The sequence below is a fragment of the Elgaria multicarinata genome, chromosome 1, assembly GCF_023053635.1.
Source record: "Elgaria multicarinata webbii isolate HBS135686 ecotype San Diego chromosome 1, rElgMul1.1.pri, whole genome shotgun sequence".
NCBI lineage: Eukaryota > Metazoa > Chordata > Lepidosauria > Squamata > Anguidae > Elgaria > Elgaria multicarinata.
The window spans coordinates 94520677-94540330 of record NC_086171.1 but is presented as its reverse complement, the minus strand read 5'-3'; the positions used below and the strand labels follow the sequence as shown (position 1 = coordinate 94540330).

General features: G+C 45.9%; 1 protein-coding gene across 2 annotated transcripts in view; it reads left to right on the top strand.

The window, feature by feature from the left end:
• Positions 1–16692, top strand: part of EFTUD2 (elongation factor Tu GTP binding domain containing 2) — a 98513-nt gene extending 81821 nt beyond the window's left edge. For both annotated transcript variants that reach the window (XM_063132956.1, XM_063132965.1), the window contains 3 exons: positions 14811–14964; positions 16066–16173; positions 16307–16692. In XM_063132956.1, the coding sequence (XP_062989026.1) occupies positions 14811–14964; positions 16066–16173; positions 16307–16402 (358 nt within the window). In that variant the 3' untranslated portion in view covers positions 16403–16692. The remainder of the gene's footprint in view (positions 1–14810; positions 14965–16065; positions 16174–16306) is intronic.
• The last annotated feature ends 2962 nt before the right edge of the window (positions 16693–19654 follow it).

Genomic DNA, 19654 nt, shown 5'->3' with positions numbered 1-19654 from the left:
TCAAACGTTGAGCAGGTGGAGACAGGCCTGACAGTCAGGGTGCATGTTTGGCATCAAGAGTTTCGCAGGCCCACCCCCACCCCCCAATGCCAGACCTTGTAGGGGAAGTGGCCATGGCTCAGTTTTCAGCCTGGGTTCAGAACCCATACTGGTTTCAAAGGCCCTACCAATTAGAGGGCGGGATACCCCTGAGGAGGGACCTTCCTTAGTTTTTCTTTCTCGCCGTAAAAGAAAGGAAAAAAGAAGAAGCAACGTAGACCTAGGCGTAGGTCTTCCCTCAGCCACAAATGTGACCGTAGATCCCCCTCCCTCTCCTCTATATCCCATGAGGGCTGCCCTTTGGCATCGATTTCAAGGGGTTCCTTCCTCCTCCTACTCAGTCAACAAGGCAAGGGAGAGACATCATAGAATAGTGGAGTTTAAAGGAGCCTATAAGGCCATCAAGTCCAACCCCCTGCTCATTGCAGGAATCTGTCTTAAAGCATACTTGACAGATGGCTGTCCAGCTGCCTCTTGAATGCCTCTAGTGTGGGAGAGCCCACAACCTCCCTAGGTAATTGATTCTGTTGTTGTACTGCTCTAACAGTCAAGAAGTTATTCCTGGAATCTGGCTTCCTGTAACTTGAGCCCATTGTTCCATGTCCTGCACTCTGGGATGATCGAGAAGAGATCCTGGCCCTCCTCTGTGTGACAACCTTTCAAGTATTTGAAGAATACTATCATGTCTCTCCTCAGTCTTCTCTTCTAAAGGCTAAACATGCCCAGTTCTTTCAGTCTCTCCTCATAAGGCTTTGTTTCCAAACCCCTGATCATCCTCATTGCCCTCCTCTGAATCCCCTCCAGCTTATCTGAATCCTTCTTGAAGTATGGTACCCAGAATTGGACACAGTACTCAAGATGAGGCCTAACCAGTGCTGAATAGAGGGGAACTAGTGCCTTGTGCAATTTAGAAACTATGCTTCTATTAATGCAGCCCAAAATAGTCCCAATAAGGCAACACCCCACTTAAGGGCTCAGGGGAGAAAAACAGTAATAAAAAGGCTCAAACATTCTTCTGTTGGGGATGGGTCTGACTCAGAAAACAGTGAGCTTGAGCCTTCCAATTCAAAGAGCAGACTCTTTAATCCAGAACTGTTCCCAGCACTGCTGATCAAAGCTTCTAGATGACTCCAGCTTTCTGGGGACACCACTGTGCCATCTGAGACCACAAGCACCTCAGTGCAAAAAGAGTCTGCTTTCTCTCAGGCCTCTACAAAGCCAATGATGGTCCCCTACCCCAGTCCTTCAAGGAGGCCTGGAAAGCAGAGTGGGCTAACCCTTCTAAATCAAGTCAGTCCATAAGATGGCAAATAAACTGTGCTCCCAGTTACAACACTCACTTCCTATGCAGCCATTCCCACTGATGGGAAAGAGGGGCTTAAAGATCCATGTGATAGACGCTTGGAGGGAGCACTCTTCAGGCATTTCGAATCCTCTGCTGCAGCTTTCAGGACTTCATCTACCAATTTCTTTTTCTCCAGTGCAGTTTATCTATGGGTAGAGAATATGGCAGGGGCAGAGTCCATACAAAAAGCTTTAAAGGATAGTCTCAAAAAAAATGTATATACCACTGCTTTCCTTGCAAATGTGGCCCTGGATGCTCTACAGTTCAATGCTAGAGTCATGGCATCCAATTCCCTGGCCAGAAGGAACATTTGGCCACGTCACTGTGACCTTGGTTCATAGTCCAAGCTTGTTAATTCTGCCTTCAAAGGAGCCACACTTTTTGGCAGTCCACTGGAGTCAGTGTTGATTGAAATAAAGGACTGTAAACAGATCTTCCTAACCAGTAAAAATGAGGACCAGGCAGCAGCCTTCTTTCAAGGTAACAAGACCACACAGAATCTATTACTCAGGTGGTTTCAAGATCCTCAGGGAAAAGTCACTTCAAACTGGAGATGCTCTGATCAGTTGCAGAAACATTGGAACAAGCAGAGTTCCTCGCACCGATAGACCTGTTAGAGGCACATCTGCACATCCTGATAAGGGACTGCCATTGCCGATTCTTGAGGTTTTGTCATTTCCAGTATTGAGTGTTGCCCTTCAGCATGTGTTCTGTGCCATGTCTGTTCACCAAGGTATTGATAACTCTCATAGCTGACGTCAGAATCCAAGGGATATTGATCTACCTTTATCTGGAAGACATCTTGATCAGGTCTCCTTTGAGAAACAAGTGACTGTTGGAGACCACAGTGTCATGCCTATATCAACATGTTTTTGTGGTCAATATGGAGAAACGTCATCTGATTCCCACCCAGCAGCTGACTTATTTAAGGGTCCTGCTAGACACAAAGAAATTCAGGATGTTTTTATCAGAGGAGAGACATGTCAAGATCCAGAATTGCTTGTCAACCATAATGGCAGCGAATTGGACAGACCTCATGGACCAAATTCCTGAGCCTGTTGGTGCCCTGTCAGGAACTGGTGTCATGGGCAGGATTACATGTGCAGATGCTTCAATGCCATCTTCTCCCATTCCAGAACCAGATCACACAGTTATCTTACACATGGGTCCAGGTACCTTCACATCTCAAGTTAAATCTTCCTTAACTTGCCTACAACAGGCATACTGGTAAAAATGGAATGTTCCAGTTAAATTTTGGCACACCATCTTAAACATCAAAAACATTGAAATGTCATTTCCACTATTAAAGATGAGAATAAAATGATGCATACTTCACCCATGGATATAAATTTAAAATTTTTAAGAATTTATATGAAGTGGAATAGTAAAGGTAGCAAGATATCGGAGCAGGATATGAATACTTCTTTTGCTCAGATGAAGCTCCCATGCAAAGGCAACATCTTATGGCTTCTGTACGACTCAGAGAAATTACAAAAGCAATAATAAGTATGAACAATGGGAAATCCCTGGGTCCAGACATGGGCTCTGGCCCTCCCAGCTGGGTACTGTGTTAGAGAGCAGGTGAGGGAAAGTGGGCAGGGAGGTGGAGTAGCTGTGGTTTACAAAGATAATCTTAACCTGACCAGACTCCCTGTACGGGAATTGAATCACATCGAGTGTGTGTACCTGAGTCTGAAGACCAGGGATAAAGTAGGGATTCTGTTAGTATACTACCCACACCACTGCCTATCAGACTCCCTGGCCGAGCTCACGGAACTGGTCTCGAAATCACCCAAGCTTTTGGTCCTGGGTGTCTTTAATATTCCATTTGAGACCAGTTTGTCAGGTGCAGCTCAGGAGTTCATGGCATCCATAACAAATATGGGCCTATCACAATTGGTCTCTGGACCCACATATTCAGCAGGTCACACCCTCGATGCTGATTTCAGTTCTGAACAGACGGATCTGTGGGCAGAGGTGTTAAATACCTCTGTAATAAGGGTTTGTCTAATTTGCATGATTGTTCATATGTTCTGGCAATGCCCAATAGTTCCCCCCCTTTGCGGTGGAGATCATAATAAGGATAAACTTTGTATTGAAACAGTCTTTAATATAGAATGATGTACATGTCCTCGTAAACTACCTATCAGTTTCTTGAAAGTTAACACAGGGTCAGCACAAATGGATTTTCTGAGCCCTACAGCTAAAAGATTGATATTACTACTCTAGAAGGATAAATCTTCACCTCCTTATAATGCAATGGATTGAGGACTTAACGTTATCAACATTTGAACAGCTGGTATATCGATACCACTTGCAAGTGGATAAAAATACGGATATTTGGTCTGCTTTTCTTGAAACCTATGCATAACCCTCTCCCTTCTTTTATGAATGGTGTATCTGATGAAAGACATGCAAGGGCCCCTGAGTGGTGCTGGAAGCAATTGTTGTTCTTCCGTGCCTTTGCCCTTGTTCCTTGCAGATCAGCTCCTGAACCTTGCCTGGACCTAACCTGACCTTAGACCAGACTCTGACTACTCTTGGGCGCATTCCTGAACCCAGTACTGTTTGACCCAGTTTCTGACCAATACATTGAACAGGTTGGCCCGGAAACCCCTAATGTGGGCAGAGGCTTTCCACAAGTCCATCTCAGTGGAACATCTAGCGCGGGTGTCCAATCTCACAACAAATTGGTTGAGTCAGGCATCTCTCAAGGAATCTGAACAGGCTCTCAACCCTCAAATCTTTCAGATCCTGACCAGAAGGCTTGGAAAACCATCAAGGGATCTGTTCGTCAAGGTTCCCTTGTCATACAGCAGCAAGAACAGATGCTGTTGTGGAACTGTAGCCTTTTCCCCCAGTAGCACTTTTCCCAAGATGATACGCAAAATTTAGAGAACTTCAGAAGTCATCCTGGTGGCTCCATATTGGCCCATGCTTCCGTGGTTTCTGGAACTGATAAACATATCAATCCAGGATCCGTGGCGACTGCCCAGCAGGAAGGATCTGCTTCTCCAGGGTCCTCATCCAGACCACTTCTGACTAACAGCCTGGAGGCTAAAAGGCAGTGGTTGTTGAACCTGGGGTATCAGGAATCTGTTCTTAAAAGCCTTCTGTCTTCCAGACGAAGTTCCATTAATAGGACCTGTAGTACCACTTGGAAGGATTTCTTACACTGAGAGCCAGTGTGGTGTAGTGGCTAAGGTGTTGGACTGGAAGTCGGTTCTTGTCCCCACTCGGCCATGGAAACCCACTGGGTGACTTTGGGCCAATCACAGATTCTCAGCCCAGCCTAACTCTCAGGGTTGTTGTTGTGAGGATAAAATGGAGAGGAGGAGGATTATGTACACCGCCTTGGGTTCCTTGGAGGAAAAAAAGTGGTATATAAATGTTATAAATAAATAATTCATTGATCATTTCCTTTGACTCCATGACATTAAGGCCTAAGGTGTTGAAGTCTTCTAGGTGGTTGAAAGAATGCATTGTGCTGGCCTATCAAACTTTAGGGAAGGATCCACCTGGGGGATCACTGGTCATTCCCTGAGGGGGTCATCAGTATCTGCCATTTTTAAAGAGTATTTTCCCATCCTATTACTAAGACAGCCACATGGGCATCAGTTCACACATTCGTTAAGCATTACAAGATTGACACCGCTTCTTCAGCCAATGCTGCTTTTGGGTGCAAAATGTTGCAGAAAGTACTGGTGCATTGGATGCTGGTCCCTTACTCACCCTGTAGATGTAATGTTTTGTTATGTCCCAAAGTAAAGGAATGCCCTCCATGGAGCTCTGGAGAAAACAGGAAATTTTCTTAACGTGGATTTTTGTTTTCAGAGCTCTACGAGGGCATTCTGCCTGCCCTGCTATGGTCCCAGCGTATTATTCTGTTAAGGAGGAAGACTTTGGGGTGGTTATGGCTTCTGCTGCTGCCATACACATGGGGAGATAGGCAGGGATTCCTGGGCTGTTTCCCACTACTGCCCAGCATGTTTGTCTTTGTTTGTTTATAGGCTGTTTTTTAAACTTGTTTTCAAGTTGATCAGGTTCATATTCATATGCCATTGGCATAGGTTTACTTTAACTCCTTTTAGTTGTGGCGTTGAGTTTTCTTCTGTTCTACCAGCCTGGTCTGGGAGGGCACGGTGGCTCATTCCCCTGAAGAAGCGACAAATCAACTCTGTCTACATGGCCCAGGGGCAGGTGGCATCCCAAAGTAAAGGAAAGTCCTCCATGGAGCTCTGAGGGAAAAAATTCATGCTAAGAAAATTTCTGTTTTCTTTATGCAGACAAGGAAGGGCACACAATCCTCCCCTTTTTGCAACAGAAGAAAACAAAACAAAGTTAAAACAGCATTTATTATTTATGTGTGTGCAGAAAGAGGAATAGAGGGAAAGGGATGCCCTTCCTTGTCTGCATGAAGAATATTTTTATATTATTTTTTATTTTATTTACTACATTTCTATACTGCCCAATAGCCAAAGTATAGGTAATGGCAACGTATTTTAGCTCCTCTTCTTTAAATGTTCTCCGCCATAATTGCTTAGCTTGATTAGAAAAGAAATGGAGAAATACCAGCATTAACATAGAAACTTGCGTCTCTCAGCAAAGACGCCAACAGCATTAGCTCTTGCCCATCAATTTCCTCCACCAGCATGTAGTGATGGCTATGAGTGTAAAACGCTTTTTAAAAGTCATTTGCCCACTGCAAAGGACTCACTGCCCCAACAATGCACCACTCTCTCACTTTGCATAGAAAGATAATCAGAAAGTGGTGCAGGAGAATTCTTCTTTTTACTTATTTTAAAGATTTTTAATTATTATTATTATTTATTTATTTATTTATTTATTTATATAGCACCATCTATGTACATGGTGCTGTACAGCGTAAAACAGTAAATAGCAAGACCCTGCCGCATAGGCTTACATTCTATTAAAATCATAGTAGAGCGATAAGGAGGGGAAGAGAATGCAAACAGGCACTGGGTAGGGTAAAACTAACAGTATAACAGTATAAAGTCCAAACAGCATCAAGTTTTAAAAGCTTTAGGAAAAAGAAAAGTTTTTAGCTGAGCTTTAAAAGCTGCAATTGAACTTGTGGATCTCAGATGTTCTGGAAGAGCGTTCCAGGCGTAAGGGGCAGCAGAAGAAAATGGACGAAGCTGAGCAAGGGAAGTACAGACCCTTGGGCAGGCGAGAAGCAGCGCATGAGAGGAACGAAGAGCACTAGCAGGGCAATAGTGTGAGATAAGAGAGGAGAGATAGGAAGGAGCTAGACCGTGAAAAGCTTTGAAGGTCAACAGGAGAAATTTATATTGGATTCTGAAGTGAATTGGAAGCCATTGAAGAGATTTCAGAAGTGGAGTAACATGGTCAGAGCGGCGAGCCAAGAAGATGATCTTAGCGGCAGAGTGCTGGACAGAAACCAACGGACTGATGTGAGAAGAAGGAAGGCCAGAGAGAAGAAGTTGCAGTAGTCCAACCGAGAAATAACCAGTGCATGAACAAGCATTTTGGCAGAAGAGACAGACAAAAATGATCCAATCCTGGCAATATTATACAGGAAAAAACGACAAGATTTAGCTACTGCCTCAATATGAGGAATAAAGGAGAGCGAGGAATCAAATATAAAGCCAAGACTACGAGCTTCCTTGACCGGAGTAAGCGTAACATCATTGACAGTAAGAGAGAATGAGAAATGAGGAGAAGGTTAAGGAGGAAAAACAAGCAGTTCAGTCTTTGCCATATTAAGTTTCAAACGACGATGAAGCAGCCAAGCTGAGATATCTGAAAGACATGCCGAGATACGGTCGTGAACATCAGAAGAAAGTTCCGGAGATGAGAGACATAATTGAGTATCATCGGCATACAGATGATATTGGAGGCCATGAGATTGAATAAGCTTACCCAAGGACAACATGTATAAAGAAAACAGTAACGGGCCAAGCACCGAGCCTTGCGGAACCCCTACTGAAAGGGGAAAGGAGGAAGACGAGCTGCCATTAGCCAACACGCTGAAAGAGCGACCCGCTAGATAGGAGGCAAACCAGTTATAGACAGAGCCACAAAGTCCAAGGTCATGAAGGGAATCTAAAAGAAGATCATGATCAACCGTGTCAAAGGCTGCAGTAAGGTCCAGGAGAATAAGAACAGAATAAAGGCCTTTAGACTTGGCAATAAGAAGATCATTGGTAATCTTAGTAAGGGCTGTTTCAGTGGAATGCAAAGGACGGAATCCAGATTGAAAAGGATCCAGAGCAGAGTTACTAGAAAGAAAGTCAAGACAACGAGAGTAGACCACACGCTCTAGGATCTTTGAAACAAAAGGCAACAAAGAGACAGGTCGGTAGTTAGACAGAGATAGCCTATCAAGAGTAGGTTTCTTGAGAATGGGAGAGACTGTAGCATGTTTAAAAGCAGAAGGAAATGAACCAGAGGACAAAGAAAAATTAAAGGAAGGGAGGATAGCAGGAATAAGATTTATAAAGACCCGAGAAGGAATCGGATCACGAGAACAAGTGGAAGGCTTCGAAGAGCGCAGTATTCTAGACAGTTCATCAGCTGAGACCGAAGGGAACGCAGAGAAATTTGCAGAAGGAACTGACAAATGAGGGACAGGAACTGGAAGAGGCGCAGAGCTGGCCAGATCAGAGCGAATAGTTTGGATTTTAGCATTGAAAATAGAGGCAAAGTTATTAGCAGACAGAGAGGCGGGGAGAGATGGTGGATTAGGCTTCAGAAGAGAATTGAAGGACGCAAAGAGCCGCTGAGGATGCCTAGCATTTGACTGGATCAACGTTGAGTAGTACTGCTGTTTGGCCAGTGAAATGGCAGAAGAGAAAGAGGAGAGTACAAATTTGTAATGGACAAAGTCCGCCCAGTCCCTGGTCTTACGCCAAAGGCGTTCAGCTGCCCGGGAACAAGAGCGAAGGTAGCGGAGGAAGGAGGTCAGCCACGGTTGGGGTTGAGAAGGGCGAACTATCCGAGTTGTAGATGGAGCAAGATTATCAAGAGTTGAAGATAAGGAGGAATTAAAGGAGGAGACAGCTGAGTCCACGGAGACAGCCGAAAAGACAGAAGGAAGAGAGGAGGCTAGAGACTGAGAAAAAGCCTCATAATTGATAGATTGCAAGTCATGACAAGAGCGAGAAGCGGGACGTGAAGGAGGAGGATTGTGAGTAATATTGAAAGAAACTAGATGATGGTCTGACAAAGGAAAGTCAGCAGTAGAAAAGTCCAAAACAGAGCAATTCCGAGTGAGAACAAGATCCAGACAGTGTCCAAGGGAATGTGTGGGTACATCAGACCAAAGCTTAAGATCATAAGAGGAAGATGAGGAGCGAAACTGTAGAGCTGCAGCGTCTTGAGGGTCATCCACATGGATATTGAAGTCACCCAAGATAAGAGTAGGACAGTTATCAGAGAGGAAAAAGGACAGCCACGAATCAAAATCAGAGAGGAATTTTGAGGATGAGCCTGGGGGGCGGTACAAAACTGCAATCCGCAGTCGCAATGGAGCGAAGAGCCTCACCACATGTGCCTCAAAGGAGGAGAAACAATGTGATGGTGGAATGGAAAGTGGCTGGAACTGGCACAGACCAGATAATAAAAGACCCACACCACCACCCCGACCCTCTGGGCGACTCGAGTGAGAGAAAGAGAGTCCTCCAAGAGAGAGGGCAGCCGAGATGGCGGTATCATGGGCAGGAAGCCAGGTTTCAGTAAGAGCAAGGAGGTGAAGAGACCTCGAAATAAACAAGTCCTGAATGACAGGGGCCTTAGAAGCAACAGAGCGACAATTCCATAAGGAACACGAAAAAGGCAGCTGAGAAGAGGGGAGACACCGAATAGGAACTAAGTTGGGAGAGATGAAATTGGAACGAGCCATAAGGACAGATATGAGGAGAAAGGAATTAAGAGAAGAAATTTAGGAGAGAGATAGCAAGTGGGCAGAGAAGTAAAACAAGTGCAGGACAGGATTAACCAGAACTAGCCCGGCCAAGACCAGTAGCAGGCATGCAAGCAAGAAGGCAGGCACAGAGAAAAGCAGACAGATAGGGTATGTAAAAGCAGTCACATCGCCAAATAGTAACCCAACGCTGTAGGAGATCATGTCCTGAAGCAGAAGTAGCGAAGACCGGTCCGCAGCTGGGGTTCTTCCTCCGAGGTAACAGTTCCGCTTGACGACTTTGCGCCCACGGCAGAGAGCCTCAGGCCGAGAGCCCTTGTGCTCTCGCCTTTCGGCTCGCGCCGAAGGCTCACACCTCCAGCAAGCTGGAGACTTAATTACCTGAAGGGCAAAGCAGCAGTTCAGATTCAAACCAACCAATCCAGGCTCCCTTCTAGTTTCCCGGCCAAGCCCACGTGTGGCACCTCTGCAAACCTCTGCAAACTGCTTGATTGCCAGCTGGAGACTTAATTACCTGAAGGGCAAAGCAGCAGTTCATCTTTCAGGGTGCACTGCCCTGCCTTTGCCCTTCAGGGTTAAAGTTCTCCCTCCCCCAAAACAACAACAACAACAACAACATTTGAGCTAGCAGTTCTACACATTACCAGGGAGAGAGGAGGAAATGGGACTGCTGTTTTTTGTATCCTCTGTAACTGCTCATTCTGGTCTTAGTACCAGATGTTGGAGATTATCATCTGATCTATCCCCATAATGCTTTGTTAGGGTACCTAGGCTGGCTGATGTCTACTTCATCAAAACAAATATTTGCACTTTTAAATTTTCCATCCCAAAAATCCAATTTCTGTTCTGTTCTTTACACTATGTGTCATAGGTGTATTTGTGTCTCTTTCCAATTCAACCTCTTTTCTATCTAGTAAACTTGTCATCTTAGTTTTGACAGACTGAGTCGTATATAGCTGGTTCTTCTTTGTAGTCCATGTACATCACACATATGGGCTCTGCGCCTGTGTTGAGCCTCATTTCAGGAATATTCCTTAGCTGAGGAAAAAATGTTTTTGGCGGGAACCCCTCCCCCACCGTCTCAGTGCACACCAGCATGTTCCTGCCTTAACCCTCCGTTCCTTTACGACCGCCATAGCTAGTGCCTTGAGGCACTAGCTGTTGTTCTTGAGGCATCTTAGTTTTTACTCATTGCCTAGCTGAGTTTTTTTCTCTAACTGTTCTTTCTACTGTTTTTTTTCTTTTTCTTGTTATATCGTTCGTACTTTCTAAAATAATAATTATTAATTTTATATGTTTCTTTGATTTTTTCTGGACTCTTCTCCTTGTTGCATGGCCCTGAAGGCACCATTCCATAAGTGCTTCCGCTGTGACATCAAATTACCCACCACTGACAGACACTCTTTGTGCCTTCTTTGCTTGGGCGAGTTGCATATAGTAAAGGCTTGCCCACGCTGCCAGTCATGCTTCAAACAGACAAGGAGACACAGATTGGATTGCCTCAGTGCTGAACTCTGGAAAAAGACCCTTTAAATGGTGGCCAAGCCGGTCCCCAGGTCGCCCACCACCCAAGCGACCAGTGACAGCTTCCATGATGATGGCATCGTCTTCACCTTCGTCTCCTACCAGGGCAGCAACTTCGCTAGTAAGAGGGGATCCCCCACTCCGGGCTGCTCCCTCGCAATCTCAGCAGCAAAAAAACTGGCCAAAAAAGTGAAAAAGGCAAAATTTCCCAGTGATGTGAATGGGAAGAAAAAGAAAGCACATCTATTGGGCATCTTCCTACCAACCACTGTTAGCACAACACCTCAACCGGTGCTAGAAACATTTGCCGAATGTAAGCCTATGCGGCAGGGTCTTGCTATTTACTGTTTTACTCTGTACAGCACCATGTACATTGATGGTGCTATATAAATAAATAAATAAATAATAATAATAAGGAACACACTGGCCATCGAACTGCTTTCCACAACCTCAGAAGGGGAAATTCGTGATCACTCATCCTCGGCACAGCACGCTCCACCACTACCTGACCGGTCGTCGGAGGCCATTGATATTGAGCAGCCATGGCAAAAACCTGTTGATACCAACAGTCAGTGTCAACAGTGCACTTCCTCAAAGCCACGCCCACCCCATGCTCGGTTACTGCAACAAAGGTCTAGAGAAGCAGAACTTCGACGGCCTTCATGGGATCGCAGACGTAGATATCCCCACACAAACAGATGAGATGTGACAATTGCTATCCTGATTATCACCACTCCTACAGGGACCGGTCTAGATTCCCCCAGGAGAGACTGGGAACAATGTTCAGAGTGGTCTTATCCACTCTCGGATTTATATGGATATGAACCTTGGCAGCCTCGCAAGAGGCGTGACTCATACTATGAAAGGATCAGATACGTGCCCCTGCTGTGCCATCACTCCTTAAGATCAGGATCACCACAGTGTTGATCCCCATACCCATGAGAACTGCCTAGGTTACCACTGCCTGCACCGACAAACCCAGCACAGGCCCCACAAAGGCAGCGGGAAGGTGCCACAACCCCCTCCGAGGGTGGATGAGATCATCCTTGCTGAGACAAGGGCAGTGCCTCCCTCTTCCCCAACATCGGTGGATGAATATGAGTCGGACTCCTTTGACACCATTGGTCCATCCATCTCTTGGTCACCTGATGATGTGGTTGGCCCCCAAGATGGTGCATGTCCTTCGGAGGACATGGACTCGTTCTCCAAACAAATTCTTAGAATGGCTCAGGCTTTGGGAGTTGAAACCGAACAGCCTGCAGAACGCATCCACGAGCCAGTGTGTGATGTAATTTTCACAGAGACTTCCACCCATCTTCATACCCTATCTTCCTATGTTGTTGCAGACAGTAAAACAGACATGGGTGGCTCCCTCGTCAACGGCACCAACCTGGAGGCGCCTGGAATCAACGTATCGAGTGTAAAACAAGGACACAGAGTTCCTGTTTTCGCACCCCCACCCGAATCCATCATTGTGGAATCGTTGCAGATTCGCTCCCTGAAGTCATATAACTCACTTGTTGACAAGCAGGGACATTGACTCAATATTCTCTGTCAGAGGCTGTACTCATCGGCAGCCCTGGCCTCTGCATGACTATCAAATGCTAATGGCCCTTTATCAACTGTTCCTTCAGGATAAGATATGCTCACTTTGTGACTACCTCCCTGAGAACCATGGGGAACTTGCTAGAGTGTTCCAGTCCAACGCCGGTCATCTGTCTAAGCTCTAGTTAAACACCACGCAACACCAAATGGACTGTGATGCAAAACTTATGATGGAGACTATCGCAGTAAGGCAATTTGCATGGCTCAAATCAGCGGGTTTGACATTGGAGGCACGATCCCAAATAGAAGACCTGCCTTTCGATGGCAAGGGTGTTTTTAATACCAAGACTGATAAACAGTATCCAGAAGACTAAGTACATTGCGTAAAAGATGGGAATTGGCCAACAGTACCAGCAACACGCATGAAAGAACTGCCGATGGCCACGCCATCAACAACCTTTCTTTCAACGCCCGCACTTTAAGAGAGTGTCTTGATACCAGGCTGGACAGAACCAACAGAAGAAGGTGACTCCCTCCCATAGGTTTAAACAACTGTGGAAGTTGGACAGTTTTCCAAAATGTTGTCTTTGACTTCAACTCCATACCGGCAGAAGGGACATGTCACCCACCCTTCCAAGATCAGCTTACAAACTTTACTGAGGCATGGGAAAGGATAACTATGGACTCTTCAGCGCTAACAATAATCCGAGAGAGCTACAGAATAGACTTCAAGACTCTCCCTCCCATTGACATTGTGAAGACAACTGCCCTGTTGAAATCTTTGCTTCGAGAGATTCGAGCCCTCCTAAAGGAAGGGGCTATTTGGAGCATACCTGTGTTTTGAACCTGAGAGGGTTTTTTCTCTTGATACTTTACAGTGCCCAAACGGGATGGGAGTGTCCGACTGATTCTGATTCTGGTTCATCAGACCCAAGAAGTTCAGAATGTCCACATTACAAACGATTCTCTCCCTTTTGAAGAGGACAGCTTGGTTCACATCAGTGGATTTAAAGGGTGTGTAGATTCACATCACTATCCATCCTTCCCACTGATGCTTCCTCCTGTTTGCCATCGGCCCTTCCACCTGTGAGTTCCAAGTACTCCTGTTTGGGTTGGCCACAGCATCCTGCATGTTTGCTAAGTGCATGGCAGTGGTATGTGGCCACCTCAGAACTCTTGGCAGTGAGGTATACCTGTACCTCAACAACTGGTTGCTCGTGGCCAAGTCCAAGAAAGACCTGCAACACAGCATTGTAGTTGTGCTCAATCTACTAGAGGACCTCAGAGACTCTATCAACCACAAGAAATCCTCCTTGACACCAACACGGACCATCATATTCATAGGGGCATTACTCAATGCGGACAGTGCAAGGGCATTCCTCCCTTGCAAGAGGGCAGTCAAGCTGGACCAGAGTGCAGAGGTGCTTCTGAAGAACCGTCAATTTACAGCATACAAAAGTCAGCGGCTATTAGGATATATGGTGTCCACCTTAGCCATTGTTGACTGGGCATATGAGACCCATCCAATTCTGGTTTATTTCGAAACTTCAGTACAAGCAAGGATGGAAAGCATTATCACCTCACCGTCCCAACCCAAGTCACCTGGTGGGTTCATCTTCCATACCTTCTGAGAGGCATGCCGTTCACACAGACGCCTCTGTCATGGGTGCTCACCATCCTTGTCCAAATCAAAGGCAGGTGTCTTGGATCATCAATATGATAAGGTTAACTTATCAATTTTCTAAGCTGGAGCCTCCGATACATGTTAGAGCACACTCGACAAGAGGTGTAGCAGTGTCAGCAGCATTTATGAGGGGTGTCTCGCTTGATGACATTTGTCGAGCAGCAACCTAGTCAACTCTGTTGACATTTGCCAACCATTACAAGGTAGTGTAAGGACTGTTCCTTCGGAAGAACTGTGCTCTCATCAGTCCTGCACTGACACCTTCCCACCCCCAGTAAGTGCCTTGCTTACTAGTTGCCCATATGTGTGATGCACAGAGACCACGAAGAAGAACAGATTGCTTACCTGTAACTAGTTCTTCGAGTGGTCATCTGTGCAGTCACACAACCTGCCCATCATCCCCTCTTCAGTGTCAATGTCTCTCTGACGTCGATACCAAGGATTTTTTTTCTTTTGGTTCCCTTTGGTCTTGAGTTTATGGTACTGGCGGTCTCAAGGAGCTGAGGGGAAAGGCGGGAACATGCTGGAGTGTGCGCACTGAGATGGCGAGGGAGGGGTTCCCACCGAAAACATTTTTTCCTCTGCTAAGGAATATTCCCAAAACGAGGCTCAGAGCAAGTGCAGAGCCCGTATGTGTGACTGCACAGATGACCACTCAAAGAACTACAGTTACAGGTAAGCAACCTGTTCTTTCCTGAGTTGACATTGGGAGGGGACACTTAGGCAAGCAAACAAGGAGAAAATTAAAGTTTTTTGTTCTTTTGTAGAGGCCATGTCACCCAAGATGCACCAATTCCAGGATCTCCTCTGTACACCATCAAAGCCTTTATCCCAGCTATTGACTCATTTGGATTTGAGACAGACCTCAGAACACATACGCAGGGACAAGCATTCTCACTGTCCGTCTTCCACCACTGGCAAGTAAGTATCATGGAAGACTTATCAGTAGGTAGTAGAAGAAGCCATTGCTACAAATTTCTGAAGCTTTCATTCAAACTCACAGTCTGCCATATACTCAATTATTCAATGGCAGGCTTTTCTGTCCCTATGTATGGCAGATAGAGCTTGGAACTGGAGCTGCATACACTTTGTACACAAAATAATTGTATTCTGCTTCCACGTACCCCATATTCTGTGCCAAGAAAAGACAAATTCTATGTCCTGAATATTCAAGCCAAACAAATGGGCATGTTTGCTTATTTTGCATAAATTCTTCTATTTCTTTTCTTTTTTACAAAAATTTAATCCACTTTTGCTAGTCATGGGCGAGGGATAAACAACTGTGTGGAGTTCTGAAGGTTTTACTTCCCTGGCTATAGAAGCCCTATTCAACTTGCCTGACCCCTTTTTCTCCGGACTTCTTAATGGCTTTGGAGAAGCTGGCAAAAGTGGAATGCTTTCTATAGCCTTTACAATACACTTCTACAGCCATTTTCATAGTAACCTCTCTTGTCATGGAATCATAGAAAAGTAGAGTTGGAAGGCCATTGAGTCCAACTCCCTGCTCAATGCAGGAATCCACCCTAAAGCATACTTGACAGATGGTTGTCCAGCTGCCTCTTGAATGCCTCTAGTGTGGGAGAGCCCACAACCTCTCTAGGTTACTGGTTCCATTGTTGTACTGCTCTTAACAGTCAGGAAGTTTTTCCTGATGTCCAGCTGGAATCTGGCTTCCTTTAACTTGAGTCCATTATTCCGTGTCCTGCACTCTGGGAGGATCGAGAAGAGATCCTGGCCCTCCTCTGTGTGACAACCTTTTAAGTATTTGAAGAGTGCTATCATGTCTCCCCTCAGTCTTCTCTTCACCAGGCTAAACATGCCCAGTTCTTTCAGTCTCTCTTCATAGGGCTTTGTTTCCAGACCCCTGATCAACCTGGTTGCCTCTAAACACGCTCCAGCTTGTCTGCATCCTTCTTGAATTGTGGAGTCCAGAACTGGACACAGTACTCTAGATGAGGCCTAAAGTATGTCTAGGCTGGCTCAAGATTATTTACTTCACACTGTGTGTTTCCTACTTTCCAGATTGTGCCAGGTGACCCCTTGGACAAGAGCATTGTGATTCGACCCCTTGAGCCGCAGCCAGCCCCCCATCTGGCCAGAGAGTTTATGATCAAGACCAGGCGCAGGAAGGTAAGTCTTAAATCGGAGGCCGATTTGATCTGTCTTGGCTTCTGCAATTCTCGTCCTGCAATAGAACACACATACTCTCTCATCTAGTCAACTTTCGTAAACTAATGCTTTCCATCACATCACTTTTCTTCAGGGACTAAGTGAGGACGTGAGCATCAGCAAGTTCTTCGATGACCCTATGTTACTGGAGCTGGCCAAACAGGATGTGGTGCTGAACTACCCCATGTGATTATGCTGGATCAGTTCCCATTCCCTAACGGACAGGCAAAACTCCCTTGTTCTTGATGCTGTTGTCCCATGGCCAAGACTGCTTTTTCCCCATAACAGTTGTTTTGTAAGGACAGATCCCTGCCCTTGATGATTCTCCTGGACAAACTTAAAATCGTAAAATATGCATTGTACCATCCCAGAACCTGCTTCTGTGAGTACATTTCAGTCTCTTGAGAGATTTGATGTTCAAGTCATCTTAGCTTCTTACAGTAACACTCTTTTCCTAATAAAAGCATCTGTTGGATTTTTTTTAAAAAAAAAAACACTTCTGAAGCCACTTCTTTTTTCCAAGCAGCATCGGCAGAGCTGACCAAAGATTCTTGGGAAATTTAATATTTTTCATTCACACTGAATTGTGATTTCATAGTGCACCCATGATTACTACCAGGGCAGACCAGTTCTTGCTTGAGCAATGAAGAAAGAGAAGAACCCAACCCAAATATTTGGCTTTTTAATATCTTCATAGGATAACATATGTTGGCCATCCTGTGATAAGGTCTGTTAGATGTCCACCCTGGCAGCCATTTGAAGTTTGACTTTGTGCATTTGAATGAGCTTTTTGCATGGAGGGAAGGTTGTAAAGAGAATTAATATTTTTCAATTCTTGCAATAAGATAAAACCATTTTGGTCTAGCTCTTGGTTCCTGTCCCATGTGTGTGTGTTTATGAGACAGACTGGGTTTAGATGACACAATAAACAGTTGTTTAAATTGTGCCCCGTTGGTTAAATAGTGAACCATTGAGTATTGTGTTGTCAGTTAAACATTTTCCATGCTATGATTGGTTATTTCCCAAAAATATCCAATGCAAATAATCAGTGGTATGCAGAGTTGACTATCTGCACAATCATTGATTATTGTGTCATATGTTGGGCCCTGAGGACTATTTCACATGCCTACAGAGTCACGAGGCAAGAGCACAGAAACCCCTTCCATTCTTGCACAGTGGGGCTCTATAGGCATGTGAAATAATCCCATCCCAGGAAGCATGTGGGGAGCAACTGATTGTGCCATCCCTTGGTGAGTGCCACAATGGGCGGCTCCCCACACGTTTCCCAGGACGTGCACATGCTATCCATGGGTAGGGTGCTGCCCCCTCAAGCCGCTATCCAAATGGATCGCCGGGGGGGGGGGAGGATGTCTCCCACGGCTTGACATGTAATGTCAAACTGGGAGATATCCTTCTGCCGAGAGCGTCCTTCTGTATACTCCACTGTCGTTCTGGAGAATGGGGACGCTATGATCTCCTGCCACTCTCAAGCAGTGGCAGGAGTTTGAATCTTTCCCCATCCTCATTTCTGCACTTTGCAGAAAACGACAGCAAGGCATAGGAGGAGAGTGTCTGCCTGCATTCTGGTCTCCATTCACCATTTGTGCATCTTGGGATGGCGTGAAGGAGAGAGAGTCTTCTCCTTTGCACCATCGTGAGATTCACAAATGGCGAACATTGGGTGTGGCAGAGGACGCTCTCCTGACAGCATGCCAGGAGAGTGTCTGTCTCCGCCACACCCTCCGTTCACCATTGGTGGGTATGGCGCACATGAGGGAGGATGCTCTCAGAAAAGCTGAGGAGCAGAGGAGGATGCTTGGCAGCTCTGCTGCAGCTCCCTCCTCCCTCCGCACCAAATGGCAGTGGCACTGGTTCCCACTTTCCATATCAGGAAGCTACGGAGAAAGATGCAGGAGAGCTGCCCGCACAAAGAGGGGAGTGTGGCTCTCCTGCACCTTTCTTCACGTTGTCCCAATATGGAAAGCAGAAACCAGCGATGCCATTCAGTGAGGAGGGTGGAGCAAGGAGGTGAGAGCAATAGTCAACCTTATGTTAATAGTCTACTCCATGGATGAATATTAGCATGTCACGTTGGGGATACCCCAACGCAACATGCTAATAGTCATCCATGGAATGGACTATTAACATAGGGTTGACTATTGTGTCATCTGAACGCGGCTGCGACCGTGCAATCCGACAACACATTATCAACTGTGTGTTAATAGTCAACTCCGCAGTTTACTATTTAGGGGCACTTCCTGCACAACATGTTTTCTGTCAATCATTGTGTGTGTTAGGGTCAGCGTCAAGTTGAGTATTAGTCAACGCTGTTTTTGATTGACGTGACAAAGCCTCCACCCTATCTCCTCCCTCAGTCCTCCTGTTGGTATGCCATCAACCATTACTGTACAAAAACTATCTTGGTGGTCATCGCCATCCTGAAACATCACCGTTCCTCCATGATCGGCTCATTCTCAGCTGTGGCTGTTCCTGTCCCTCTCGCTCACTGCCTGGATCTGCCGCTTGCAATTCAATGGGGGCTCCCTGTTCCTGCATTGCTATGATCCTCCCCCACCTTGTCTTCTGCTCTACCATTGCCTCCTCTCTGTGTGGGCAGACTGCCGGGCAAGCCTGAGCATGGTCCTGTAAATCACACTGCTGATACCCATTTTCCAGGCCATCTGGCATTCCCCAATTTTTCCTCCCTACCAGTTGAGGTGTGGGGGTTTCACACCATTGTGCCCACTGGGACTCTACTGCTAGAAGCCCTTGTTCAGGGTGGCAGGAAACCAGACCCCTTCCTCCAGTGCTTCCTATTGCCACCTCCCCCCCTCCCGGTTCCCAAAGCCACACTAAATGGTTAATCCCTTGGTGCCCATGGGAGATCTTACAGGAAACCACCACCCCTTCCTCCCCTAGCACTTCTCATCACTAAATGGCTATTCCTTTCACACCCACAGGTGATCTCACAGTGAATGTCCTCTCCTTCTCCCCATCATTGGCCCCACTCTCATCCCAGCACCGCCAACCATCCCTATTTAATTTCATCCTGTTGTTTTCAGCCCAGCACTCCAGCCTATCAAGATCACTTTGAAGTTTGTTTCTGTCTTCCAGGGTATTAGCTATCCCACCCAATTTGGTGTCATCTGCAAATTTGATCAGCGTTCCCTGCACCTCCTCGTCCAAATCATTAATAAAAATGTTGAAGAGCACTGGGCCCAGGACTGAGCCCTGCGGCACCCCACTCGTTACCTCTCCCCAGTTTGAGAAGGTTCCATTGATAAGTACTCTTTGAGTCCGATTCTGTAGCCAACTGTGAATCCACCTAATAGTTGTTCCATCTAGCCCACTTTTAGCTAGTTTGTTAATCAGAATGTCATGTGATACTTTGTCAAAAGCTTTGCTGAAGTCAAGATATATGACGTCCACAGCGTTCCCACGG